Source organism: Sturnira hondurensis, unplaced genomic scaffold, assembly GCF_014824575.4.
Source record: "Sturnira hondurensis isolate 20B ecotype Veracruz unplaced genomic scaffold, ASM1482457v3 Scaffold0000167, whole genome shotgun sequence".
NCBI lineage: Eukaryota > Metazoa > Chordata > Mammalia > Chiroptera > Phyllostomidae > Sturnira > Sturnira hondurensis.
The window spans coordinates 11,159,652-11,173,338 of NW_028072798.1; the positions used below are offsets into that span (position 1 = coordinate 11,159,652).

Consider the following 13,687-nt stretch of genomic DNA (forward strand, 5'->3'; position numbering starts at 1 on the left):
TGCTTCGAAGTGTGTTGCCCTTTGTTTCATTCTGGTTTCCCCGGTTTCCCTGGAGTGCGTCCCCGACTGCGTGGTGCTCAGCCGGAGCCCAGAGACGCGGCCCCGTCACGTCCTCAGGGAGGAGCGCAGGTGCCGCCTGGGCGTCACACAGTCTCCACGGGTCCTGTCCAGGGCGGGTGTGTGGTTCTCGCACTGTCTGCACTACCATTGAGGGTGACGGGTTTAAAGCCTGGCAGGTAAAGGTGCTTCCCTGCTCCTGAGCAAGCAGAGAGAGGCCAGAGCAGCCGCAGGAGCAAAGGGCGTCCTGCACTCCCAGCCGCACGCAGGCACGCACGCAGGATGCGGAGCTGGGAGCGTGGTCCTGGGGCAGCGGGCCCTGCACGCGGCCCATCCCCAGGCCCTGCTCCCCCGAAATGCTTTCTCGCTGGCAGAGGTCTGGGCCTTTCCCGCTCTGCGCCTTCCTGTCTACCTTCGGAGGCGGATTCACGGAGTCTGTCAGGGCCGCGGTCTTGTCGCCCTGGGCCTCTGCCTGTGCGGTGCTCCTGCTAGTGTGTCACCAACAGCTGCTCTCTGCGCCCGGGTGTGGGGAGCCCCCCGGGGAGGTGTGGGCACAGACACCAGTGCAGATTCCTCACTGAGCACCTTTTGTGTCCACAATGTCTCACCCTTGGACTTGGAGGGCGCACTGTCCCTCTGCGTGGACCGGAAGGGCGTGGCCTGTCTCTGTCACCTGGGGAGACCTCTTGCCTCCGAGTCAGGTCTGAGCCCTGGTGGCCGGTGTTTTTCCTAACAGGAAATGACGGATCTAGCAGGTGCTCAGTGCGTGGAACGCCCCCAGTGAGTGTCTGTGGCCTTTCTCAGGTCCCGGGGACGGTCTGTGTCTCCCAGATCTGTGACAACACAAAACGGCATCACAACCAGGTCGAGCTACAGGTGGTTGTCACACACACACCCGAAGGAACTTATCAATGCTCCATCAAGCTCTGCGGCCATCAGTGCAGTCACGGTGACAAGAGTCCTGGTGACAGACAGCAGCCCCCCATTGCCTCCCGTGGGAGTACCGGCGAGGCCCCTGCCCGGTGGAGGCCAGCGTGCTCGGCGCCAGCTGGGATTCTGGATCTCGAGGGCGGGTGGTCCTTCAACTGGTGGCAACTGCTAGTCATTGACACTGAGAAACAGAGTCACATCATTGTTGACTTGCTTGGCTGTCAAATGTGCCATTTAGGGAAGGACCCTCTGAGCCCTGCAAGTCTCAGGGGTTGGAGAGAGCACTGTGAAGAGGTCCGTGCCCCGCCCCACTGACCCAGAGGAGGCCCATCGGTTGTCACAGCAGCGATGCCCCCCCCCCTGCCCCGGTGTCTCAGACACAAGGCAGAGGCCCCAGGCACGTGGGCGCCCCGGCGTGCTCTGCGGCTCTTTGTGTTTGGAGTGCGCCAGTCATGGCCACTTCATCATTTTGAGGTTTTGGAGATAATTATCCTTATTAGGGAAAAACAAGTAGGTCTTAAAATAACGCTGGGATAGAGGCTGTTCTTGGTCCCGAAGAGAAGTCCATTCCCAAAATAGCCCTGCAGCTCACCGGGCCGGCGCCGCCCCCCGCCCCACTGCGCCCCACGCTGTTGCGGCTGCGGAGGATCTGCTTTTCTGTGAGTCGCCGCTCGCCACTTCAGCTAAGGGAGCCCTTGGCTTCCACGGCAGGCGGGCGGCGCCCGAGAACTCGTCCCTGGTTCATTGGCTCAGGGCAGTTAGCAGAGAAACGACTGTTCAGTCTTCCAGGCCCAGTTTACCCGGTGGACGGGGCCCAAGACCTGGCCTAATGGGCCGTCACCAAACTGGGGTCGTCATGCCGACTCCCGAGGTCCCTACGCTCTGTAAGCCCCCGCACAGGGCTGTCAAATCACCTCGAGAGAAGTCTAACCCTGGTGAAGTTCAAAGGGAGGCCTTCAACCCCACCTGCCTCCCTTGGGGCCTCTGTCCTGCTTTGCTCTGTCCTGTGCCAAGGCCCTCCCACCGCCCGTCCCCGCTCCCTCTGTTCCCGTGTTCTGAGTCTCTGCCGAGTGACCCCCACATGAGCGAGGCCTCCGTCCCGAGCTGCCTCAGCACCACCCACCCCCACCCCATGCCTACTTGCACCTTCCCGGCCTCTCTGGGCACCCGTGCGTCCTCAGGACTGGGCTTCCTGGGGCTGTGCTTCTGGTTCCGTCCGGGGACCCCACCTTCATGGGGTGTCCCTGGGCCCCACGTGGTCCCCTGTGTGGTGGCCATGCCTTCAGCACAGCAGGGCACACTCTGAAGAACTGGTAAAGTAAGGATGCCAGGCGGGTTTCTCCTTCTGATGACCCTGGATGGACCCTGTTGGATCGAGACCAAAACCCGGTGGTGTGGCTGATTTTAGGGCACATAGCATGAGCCATAAAGAATCGGAACTTCTTATCTGGGGGGGTGACCTGATTGATAGAGAGACAGGTGGACAGACAGACAGAGTTTGTTGTTCCTATTAGACCTCTGAGTGCTTCCTGCCCAACGAGATGGGAAGACAGCGAACCTCTTCCTCCACTCCTGGGGGTGTGGGCGGCATCCTGCAGCCTTGGGGACCCGTGCCTGGCACCTTGCAGGCCAGCCAGAGGTTGCGGCCTGCGGCCCAGAGGAGATGCAGACGGGGGTGGGGCTGAGAGGGGAGTCGAGAGGGGGGACGAGCTTCGTCGGTTGGGCAGAAGGTCAGCTCTGCGGGAGCTTGAAAGACCCCAGGACCAGGGGGTCCCAGGAGGCTCTGTTGGGCCAGAAGTCGAGTCCCGGACACCAGGGCCTCAGCTGTGCCCAAGTGGACCCCACGTGGCTTCTGGAGGAGGGCCCGGGCCACCACCCCTGCACAAAGGGATGCTGTCCCACCTGGCGTGCGGGGGGCCAGCCGCCCCTGCTCTGCTTCCCTGTTGGCTCGAAGGCCCGTGTGGGTCGGGCGCCAGCTGGCCAGCCCAGCTCTCCCTCCCACCAGCTGCTTTGCCCAGGTTTGTCTCTGCGTCCACTTTATTCGCCTTTATTTTGAGCTTGGCTTTATTGCCAAACGCTGCATGGGTGCCGGCACGTGCCTGCCGCCCTCCTGGGGCTGAGTGAGGAGCCCCGCACGCAGCCAGGGCACGGCGCCACAGGGCCCCCACCGTCTTCATCCCTTCAAAGGCCACGGCCTAGACCCGCGGGCGTCACGGCGTCTCAAAGGTGCAGAGAGGCTGCGATGACAGCAAAGTCACGAGACAGAGTTTTCACCCAGAGGTTGCAGGTTGCATTTAATCTGTGGGCAGAATTTTGAGAAGGAAAATGTGTTTTTAGCAGTAAAACCACTGCAGAGTGGTACGGAGCCTGGGGGTGCTGACGGGGTGCCGCCGGGTCAGACCGGGTGGGGCGGGGAGCGGAGTGCTGCCGCCAGGCACCTGGCGGCTGTGTCCTGCCCGGGCCCCACGGCCCCCAGCTCACCTCCCCTGCGGTCCGGGTCCGAGGGCTGCTCTGTGTCCGAGAGGACATGGCTGTGATGAGCCGGCCATCTGGGGGAGTGCATGGCCGTGAGGTGGCCGCGGAGGCCTCTCGGAAATTCTTGGAAACAAAACAGTGGAACCCAGTCGCCCTCTGGAGAGAAGGTTCTCCACTCTGGGGCTAAAACAAAAGCTTGGAGTTGTAGAAAAGGCATCTGCCTCAAATTAACGTGACCGGAAACCTGTAAACGAACACGGGAGCCCTGAGTGAAGGTGTCTCATCCCAGCACGGACCCGGGTTTCTGTCTGTCCGCATCACTCGCGCCTCCTGTTGGTGGGTTTGAAAGCAACGGCCGGGAGGCCGCGGGGGGCCTGTGGGAGACGGCCACCCGGTCTCAGCACTGATGAGCCGGCACGTGACTTAGAGACGGGGCGGGGTGCCCAACACCCCAGCCACACTTCCTCCTTCCCCCTGGGCTCCTGGGCACGAAGGCGGACGTGAGGACGCTCAGATCCGAGGGCGCGTGTCGGGAGGGGCTCTTCCTCGAGGATCCAGCAGTTGGTGCGGCTTCCCTGGTCTGCTTTCCCGCTTCCTCGACGGCTGCGTTCTCCTAAAGACAACGGGGCTTCCCTGACAGCCACTGCCTGTGCGTCCAGGCACATGTGTCCTTTCCTCCAAGGGGTCTGCCCGTCCCCTGAACCCCACCGGGGGGATTCCCACTCATTGCAGTTTCCTGGTTGGTGAGGACAGACCGCAGGATGGAGCCACCGCCTGTTCCCATGGTTACCAGCAGGTCCTGGGGGTCAGGCACACGTGAAGAGGTCATGCCCACATCAGGAGCTGTCACCGATGGGGACTATCCCTCTCACACAGCGTTTCCAGATTCCACGCACCTTAACACGAAGCTGAATGACGACTCCAGAATCTTAAAACACCTGGATTTTCTGTGATGACGGGCTTGTTGGCACATGGTCGATGGCTGGCTGGCTGAGCTGGTCAGTGGTAACTTGAGTCTGAAACAGAAGAAGTCACGTCCAGTGTGAAGGTTCTGGACCAGCGGCCAGCACGTCCTTCACTAGACGTGTTTGCAGAGCCTGCTCCAGCCGCACACCGTGGAGAAGGCTGCTCGCCACACGCCTGTGCCAGTCATCGACAGCTGTTCCATCCTCAAAACCACGCAGCCTGAGCCCGGTCGGCGGTGGCCCGTCGTCCCTGGTCCTCGTGCGGCCAGGAAGCTCTTTCCATCCAGACACGGGGAGGCCATCCCCGCTGCTGTCCCTGGCGTTCTGCTGTGGGGACAGGGTCAGGGCCAGCACCCAGTGCTGACTCTCTCTCAGCACCCAGTGACCCTCTCCCTGTGGAAACGGAGCCAGAGTGGGCGTGGCCCCAGCACTGAACTCGCCTTCTGTCTCCCCTGCTTCTCCCCAGCACCCTGACAGGGCTGGCCCTGGGGCCTCTCAGCCCCTCCGGAGATCCTACCCCCTGCTCTGGCTCACTCATGGCTGAATTTCGGGGGACAGGCTTCGCTGGACACTGAGCAGAGCCCTGAGACCTACACAGTGGAAAGGGAACCTCAGCCCGGCCACCCCTTCCCCATTTCCAGCCTGTGGAGACCCTGCACACCTCCCCTGGACTGGCCGAGGGGAGCTCACAAGGCCACAGACTTCAGTCTCGGGGGAAGCAGAGCTGCCCTGAGTGACGTCATTTAGGGCCCTTTTGACTTGGGCGCTCACTGCTGAGAACCTGCCTCACACCCTTTGACGCTGCACCAGCCCGTGTTGCTGGGACTGCAACTGGGGAGTGAGTGTCGCCAAGTCTGCAGACGGTCCCCCTGCTGCTCCGGGCGTTTCTGCGCAGGGCGCCGACGTGCTGGGCCTACTGCTCTTAGCTCTGCACTTGCTGTAGTTGCTGGCCACTTAGAGGAAGGGTGGGGCCCGAGAGGGAGCCCTGGGTGCAGCTTCCAGGGCGGCTCGGTCCTGGTCCCCGAGGAGGGGAGCTGGGCTGTTGAGGGAGACGGTGCATTTCATGGGGTGCAGCTGAGCATGTGGGTGGCGTGGGCCGGCCTCACTGGGCGCTGATCCTTCGGGATGACCTGGGTGACAGGGTGGGGGGAGCGTGGAGGGTCAGGAATACCGCTGAGGTCTCTAAAGTAAGAAGGACTTTCAGGTCTGAAGTGTCGTTTTCTCACGCGTCATCATTCTCTCTCTGACTCACAACGTCGGCAAAGGGCCCCAGTGACAGGAGGAGAGAAACAAGAACTTTTTTCAAGGAGAAAGGGGTTCCTGTGTGTCTTCAGGTGGTCACTTCGTGTGTGACCGCCTTCCTCGGCAGGTTGGGGGGGGAGGTGGACAGCTGGGAGCACTCACACTGCCAGGCTCGCCTGCCCCAGGGAGGGTCCGGGGCTCAGGCATTCAGGACAGAGTTTTCTCTGTTTGGGTTCGGCCAGGGTCTGTCATCTCATTCATCAAACTGTCGGCCGCGCCCACCGGTTCTGGCCCCGGGTGCCAGGTCTGGATGCACAGGAGCCGACGAGAACGTGCTCTTCGGTCCCGGCCAGACTGGCCAGACCTGCGGCTCCCAAAACGTGGCTCCTGTGAGCTGCCGGAGGGGCCGCTTGCCCTGCCCGAACCCCGAAGGCGAAGGTGTCTCCTTGTGTTTACACACCCGTCTGCACATTAACCTCTGCTGAAACCAGTTAAAATCGGGAACTGCTCCTCAACGCAGCCGTTCTGGCCAAGGTCCGCTGGGCCCCGCAGCTTCCGCTTGGCTGAGCGGCCAGCGTTGGCAGCCGCCTGGTGCGCGGCTCGTCCTCTCGAAGGGGGCCACTCCTGCCCCTCGTCCCCGTTGTAAGATGGCATCGCAGAGATGGCGCGGCTCCCTGTTCTACTTGGGTGCCTGGGGGGCCCTGGACGCTGGAGGGGCCGCAGCCTCAGTGGGGGTTGGGCAGCCCCGAGCTCACAGCTCTGTTCTTCTCAGAGAAGTGCCAGCGCCATGCGGGTTTGCTTTCATCTTTGCCCTGCTGTGCTGAGCCCTGGGGGTGACTTGGGTGATGAGAACCCAGCCATCCGGGCGGTGTGCCCTGCCTCCCGTGTCCTCTGGTTCGTTGTCAGTGAGGTTGTGCTGTGGCTGTTGGTCCCCCTCTCTGGGGACAATCCCGGCGCCTTGTCCACGCCAGGTTTCTCAGTGCGGGAGGTCAGGCCCAGCCACGGACGGTGGGAAGGATGCAAGCAGAGGGTCACCCAGGGCAGCCAGGTGGGCCGCTGAGGCTGCAGCGCTGTACCAGGGTCGCTGGCTCTCCTGCTCCGGCACCGTGTGGACCCTGGGTGGCTCGTGGTGACTCCGCAGTGAGTCACACTCAAGAGCGGTCGGGAGGCGACAGGAGTGTGTCGGGACACGCTCACTCACTCTGGGCACTCTACGGGCTCAGTGACTGTGACGGTGCCTGAGCTGGGACCAGGCGGTCGGTGCTGTGACGTGTGGTTTGCGTTGTCGTCGAGTGGCAGCCGATTCTCACGGTGAATGGGTTTTTGCCGGGTTGTGGTGCAGGTGGCCCCAGGTGGCCTGTCCTGTCGTCCAGCCTCCTGTTGTTTCTTAACCTCCACGGAAGAGACAGGGAGAGGCCGTGTGTACAGTGAACAGTCGGGCGTGAGAAAAACGGAGCAGGAGTTTGGGAAGACGGTGTCTCCGTTTGAATGGAAAGGCTTCCTTAAGTCACATCTTATTAAAGAAAAAAAAAAGGGTAAAGTGACCAGCTGGGTCTGCCTCTGCTGGACCATGTGAGGGACTGGGCTGCGAGGTGCGGGGTTTGGGGAATTCGGGGAGAGGGACCACGCCGGCAGGGGGTGTTCTCCAGACCCTGTGGACCCTCCCGATCACCCTGTGCTCGGCCAGGCCTCCCCCTGGCTGCGTGGCCCCAGAGCACAGGTCACTGCTGCCACATTGGCGTCATGACCGGGAGCCCGGCGTGGGTGCGGGCACAGGGGGAGTGTGCCCCGGTGCCCCAAGGTGGCCGCAGGGGCAGCCGCGTTGCCGTCACCATCTTCACAGGCCCAGGGAGGTTTGTCATCACCACTAACTTTACGGTGACCCCCACTTAGTGCCTGCGGGAAGGCAGCCGCGTCCGGGAGCGTCTCAGAAGCCATCAGTGCAGGCCGTGGCGCTCCATCCGTGGGCCGTGTCCTCGGGCCGGGCCGGGCGGACTCATCTCCGTTGGGCTCTGCCCGCCGTCGGCCCTTCCTTCCCCAGCTGCCCAGTGTGCATGTGCAGACGGGCTCTGCCAGGGCCTTGTTGTTCCATCCCGAGGGCTCCCCGGGGAGGGGGGCATGTGCAGGACACCAAGTTGGGTATCACCCGGAGCCCAGGCCTCAAGCTGTCCGCATGGCAGGGCCTGTGAGGAGGCAGTTGACGGCCTCTCCTCCTGCCCAGTCCAGAGACATTGTACCTCCCAAACTGTCATCATTCTGGAACATTCTTACCACTGTGCTTGGAGGAGATCCAGGCAGAGCTGTGGTTTCACTCCCTGGAGTGGCGGTGGGAGGGGGACGGGGCCCCGCCAGTCATGAGCCTCGGAAAGGAAGTCGGAACTCACCCCCACCCTTGGCAAAGCTGCTGGGGGGTCCGAGCCACTGGGAAACACGGGGCTCGTGCCCTCCAATGCCTTCGGGGCCACAGCAGGCCGTGCGACAGCCCCCAAGCTCCGGCCTTCCTGCGGGGTGGACATCAGTCCCACAGGTTCACACGCACCCGCCCCACCCCGCCGCTGGCCTCTGGGAACTAAGATGCACTGGCTCCTCTGTGCCAGGTGCCTCGCACTGGGCGGCTCTGCGGCTGGAGGCTGCCGGCCTGTGACTCACAGCACGGTGGGGAGTCAGCAGGGCCCTCGGAGTAGCTCTCCTTTCAGAAGTAAATTAAACTTTGCCAATTCGATTCCTTCAGCCTCAGAATCCTACAGCCTTTAGACATGAGCCCAGTTTACACATGGTCTGGTTTATGACGAACGTGGATCATTTTTAATGAGGCAGTATGCTCCAGCGCATTTGGGGACCCAGTTGTCCCGACGAGGGCCACCATCCCCTCTGAGAGCCAGGGCACAGGGCGGCCATGGGAAGCTCCCGGGGCACCAGACCATCGGCCGTGACACATCCAAAGGCTCACGTCTCCCACTTCTTCCCAAGGGAACGGCCAGTGAGAGTCATGCTTGGCAGAGAGCGATGCTGTCCCGGTGGCAGTGGGCTCTCTCCATGGACCGCTGTCTCCTCCCGGGGGGTGGAGCTCTGTTCCCTCTCAGCTCTCCCGCTGAGAACAGCCTCACAGCGGCTTTCTGATGAGTGTGTTTGGGGCCATGGAAGCTGGCCCGAAGGGGCAGCTGCTTCAGTGGCCACCACGTACCTGGAGGACGATGACAAGAAACTCAGGTGTGAAAGGCACTCTGGAGAACCGTGCCCGCGTGCCTTCCACGAGTGTCCCAGGGAGCTCGTTCCCAGTGCCTCTGCGTGCACGCATTCCCAGGTGTCTCCACGACAGCGCGGTCGGCCTTGCTCTGTGCATCCTGGGGACTCTGATAGCTGGGTGTGCTCTGTTTTCTCCAGGTTGTCCTGGTGCCAAGAAGAACGAGTTTCTAACCAGTGTCCTGGACGCACTGTCCACCGACATGGTCCATGCCGTCTCCGACCCCTCCTCCTCCGGCAGGTCTGTGGCACTTGACTGCAGAGCGAGGGGCTGGGAAGACACCATCGTGACAGAGGAGACTTGGAGAGCGAGCGTCCCCATCTGGCCCCTCACTGTCTGAGGCCTGGTCAGCGGCCCTGGACACCCACTGGGGCAGGCTTCTCACATCCTGAGAGGCGTCTGTCCATCCATCTCCCACCCCTAACGGCCAGGGCGAGGAGACCCTCACGCCTCTGGTCCTCTCTGCCACCCCCAGCCCCATACTCCCGTCTCCTCTCCTGGAACCGGGCTTCCTGTCCCCTCCTGCCTCTGTCCCTTTGCCTGAGAGTCCAGAAAACAGAAAGGCAGTGACAACGGAGGTTGTCGTAAGAGGACAGCAGGTTAAACTTTCAGAGGCGCGCGAGTCGCCCAGGTTTAAAGTGGGTTCTTACGCTGACTTGGAAAGACAGTCAGGTATACAGCTGAAACCGAGACTGGTCGGAGAGCCTGGGGAGACTCAGCTGTGCCCGGGAGCTGTTCCTGTGGGGACCGAGCCCCCTCTTCCCAGCAAAGGGCGCACGGGGCCCCCAGCCAGCAGAGTGCAGAGCCCAGGGGCCCCGATGGGAGATGGGAGACTTTTCATGGTCCCTCGCCTTCCCCTTGGGGACGAGGCCTTAACATTTGGGATGATTTTCAAACCCTGACTCAAAACCCAGACCTTGTAGAAGAGAGATTGTTATTTAATTCAAGGGAAAGCGTCTAGTTGCCACTCAGGATGTGTTTCATTTGCATTGTCCCTGTGACATAGTGACCCACATGTGAAGGAGGAGAGACCCTCGGGGCCCCGGGGTGGTGGGAGTCCTTCACGTGCGAGCTGACCCACTGAAGCTGAGTCCCACAGAACCGAGGACAAGGCTGCTTTTGTTTTCCAGCACTTGGCCAATGCCAAGTGCATAGTTGGCGCGTGAGAAGTCAGTGCCGTTTGCAGCTTGGAAACCAGCTTGAAAATTTTTTGCTGAACCCCTCTCTCTGAATTATTTCTAAGTACACGTTACCTCCAATGGCACGTCCGGGCAGGCTCAGGCACCAGGACCCTCTGGGGCGCACGGGGTGGCCTCCCAAGGGTGGACGAGGGTGGGGGCAGCGCAGTCGGCGCCCCTGACCTCCACTGTCCTTCCAGGCTGTCCGAGCCCGACCCCAGCCACACACTGGAGGAGAGAGTGGTCCACTGGTATTTCAAACTCCTCGACAAGAACTCCAGTGGGGACATTGGCAAGAAGGAGATTAAGCCCTTCAAGAGATTCCTTCGGAAAAAATCCAAACCCAAAAAGTGCGTGAAGAGGTTTGTGGAGTACTGTGACGTGAACAACGACAAATCCATCTCCGTGCACGAGCTGATGGGCTGCCTGGGTGTGGCAAGGGAGGAGGCCAAGGCCGGCGGCCGGAAGCGGCACAGTAAGTCCGTCCCCTGCCCCTGTGCCTGGGCCGCAGACCTGTCTGTCTGCCGTCCTCAGTCCGAGGTCCTCCTACGGTCTGAGGCGGAGGGGTGTGGACAGACAGGCAGGCCGTCTGTCCACAGAGTAGGGAGAGACCCTGGGGGCCCCGGGCAGGAGGGACGGGGGTGGCAGGGGTGGGGCCCCTCAGTGCTCCTGCTGCCCTGTCCACAGGTGGTGGCCTCAATGTTTGCGGCCCATCCTAGAACCATCGGCCACGACTGGCTGGCTCCACACGTGGCCCGCAGCCCGAGGGGCCGGCCCGGTTATGAGCAGCGAGGTCCTTCCCGTGTGTGCAGTGACCTGTCTCCCTGCTGGAGGGCACCTGTTAGCACTTTCCCTCACGGCCGAGTGCACGGTTTTGGTGGGTCTGGCCTAAGTAGCCACCTGTCACCGAGGGAAAACCTTCTGGTTCGTGGTCCCAAACGTCTCCAGCAGGGACATGTGGGAAATGCTCCCTGCTGGCTGCTGGGGACGCTGGAAGAGCCCCTTTGCATGGGAACAGGTCTCATTTTCTCGTGTGAACAGAAGGAGGGAGCACTGGGGTCCCTCCCCTTCCTGCCACCTCATCTGTCATTCTAGCGTCAGCCACAGTCACACACCAGAACCAGGCGGTGTGTGTGAGCAGGTTCCACAGTGCCCAGGCCCCTGGGGACCCTTGTGGGTCCTGTGTTGGCAGCTCAGCTCTGGAGCAGGGACCTGGCATCCGACCTAGGCCGGGCTTCCCAAAGGCAGCCCCGGTTGGCTCCTCATGGCTCCTGTGTGCCCATACCTGTCCCCATGGTCCCTCCACACGGTGCCACGGAACGGGTTCCGGGCCAGGTGTGTGTAGCTGTGGGACATTTTTGCTTGTTTCTCGGTGACAAGGTCACTGAGGCAACGGCAGGCGCTGTGCCTTGAAGACAGCTGTGCAAACCCTCTGCGCCCTGCATTGTCCTCAACACGTCAGGCCTGGAGGCCAACGGCAAGTGTGGGACCCCCCCTCGCCCCCCGAGTGGGGTGGCCATGCCACCTGCCGGCAGGACAGCTCGGCAACTCTGTCCTGCGCAGGGGCCCGCTCCTCAGCTCTCCGATCGGGGCAGGCTTAGACCCCGTAGTGATGGGGACTTTCTGGGTGTCTGTAGGGACACGAGGGAGCAGCCAGCCCCCCCCCCCCGCCAAAGGGTGGAGGCCAGGAGGGGATGCTGGGCCAGTGCTGTCTGCACTGTGAGTTTGGAGGTGACACGGCTCTGATGGTGATGGGGACTGTCCCGTGAGCCCTGGTGGCTGAGCCAGGCGTCACCAGCTGTCTTCCATGGGTCGTGCTGCGTCTCCAGGAGCCAAAGAGGAGCGCGTTCTCTCTGGCACGTGTGCCCCATGTGGCACTGGGGTGCGCCGTCTGCTCCCAGCCAGGCGTCCCCACACCGGTATCCCTGGGGCCTGAGCGGGGGAAGCGTTTACACGCGGAGGACGGAGCACGGCCAGGGCCCACGGGTCCGCAGGGCGGCGGCGCCCTGAGGTGGTGCAGGCGGTCCTCTCGCTTCTGGGGCCGCCTCCTCCGGGCCCAGGGCGTCTGCGCACCCGAGGGACGGGGGCAGCAGGGTCTCATGGCCGTGACAGTCACTCACTAGAAGCGCTGTCACCTCCTTCAGGTCCCCGAGAAGGGGCTGTTGGGTCTGAGCTTTGCTGTCCTGTCAGGACCCGAGAAAGTCGTCCGTGACTCCCCCCTCAGATAAGCTAGAACTTGTGCAAGTGGTTCTTGTGTCCACAGTGAGCCTTGGGCCTGGAACCCTTTTACTTTCCCTGCAAACTTTCGTAAGTTTTTTCCTACTTCTTTTTCAGTTTGGTTACCAGTAATTTTTTCTTGTCCTGTGTGATCTTATCCTGTATGAATCAGTGGAAAGTCAGAAAAACCCGAGTGTTCAGGGCGGGGCAGTGGGACTTTCCGCACGTCCAAGCCGTCGCCGGTTTCGTGTGGCAGCTCATTTTGCTCACACGCGGCGACTCGTTCTTGTCCTGGAAACAGGAGGAACCAAGTAAAAGGCACAAGTAACTGCGATCTTTTCATTCTCACAAAGTCAAACCTATATCCACGTTCTTCCAGAAAGTATTTCTGCAGACGTGCACATCCGTGTGCTGTCGCTTTTACACGTGAGTGGCATCACATACATACTTTCTAATCACATGTATGTTGAGCAGTCACACAACATTTTCGTTTAAATTGTTGCAACAAAGAGAAGTTATTGGGAAGTTTCATCAAAACTTTCACAATTACAAAAAATGAAGGAAAAGTGACTAAAGGCTATTAAGAAATGGTCCAGCCAGAGAAGAGAGACGTGAGAAAAGGTTACATCGTGCCCGGCTGGCTCCCCGAAGCGACCGCCGCCGGGAGAGCCAGGGACCCTCTCACACCAGAAGGGTTTTCAACCACGTCGCCCCCCAGCCCCAACCGCTTCCAGGCCGACTGTTGGCGGGGTGTCTCCGGCAAACCCTCTGACGTCAGCTCTCCGTGCCTCCATCCCCGGCACGGGGCTGGGTGCCTGGGAACGGTCCTTTTCTCTCCCGGGCTTTTCCTCGATGGCCATTCCCTTGGGGTCACCGTGATAATGTGATCGATGTGCATGGACAAACGGCCTGGCGTTCCTGCGCTTCGTACGTTCTGAACAGGGATGCGCCGTGGACCCTGGAGTGAAACGCCGCCCTGGGCGTCCTTAAAGAAGCGCACACTCCTCGTCCACGTTGGGTGAAGGCTTTCTCTTTCTCCTCCGCGCTGGAGGGCAGGATGTGTGCCGTTGCAGCGGACCCGTGGCTGCCTCCCAGGGCCAGGGGGCCCGAGCTCATCGTGAAAGAGCCCAGGAGACGCTGGCATCTGCGGAGCCCCGGAACTGTCTCAGGGCGGATGTGCAGCTGCGGCTCCAGTGACCCTGCAGAGGGCCACCAGGGCCCCGAGGGCTGCCCGTGCCGTGAAGTCGTCATTGCACAGAAAGCAAAGTGGCTACAGTTACCCCACCTACGACTGAAAAAAAGAGTCCATTCACCTGCTATTTATGTAACGGCTTTGCAAATTTCCTGGTACCTTTGTGTTGCGCCCTTCACGGGGCTGC

The 13,687-nt window shown here is 61.5% G+C and overlaps 1 protein-coding gene across 2 annotated transcripts in view; it reads left to right on the forward strand.

Moving 5' to 3' along the window:
• Positions 1-13,687, forward strand: part of SMOC2 (SPARC related modular calcium binding 2) — an 86,666-nt gene that overhangs the window by 68,640 nt on the left and 4,339 nt on the right. For both annotated transcript variants that reach the window (XM_037064195.1, XM_037064246.1), the window contains exons 10-11: positions 9,054-9,153; positions 10,292-10,566. In XM_037064195.1, coding sequence (XP_036920090.1) covers positions 9,054-9,153; positions 10,292-10,566 — 375 coding nt within the window. The remainder of the gene's footprint in view (positions 1-9,053; positions 9,154-10,291; positions 10,567-13,687) is intronic.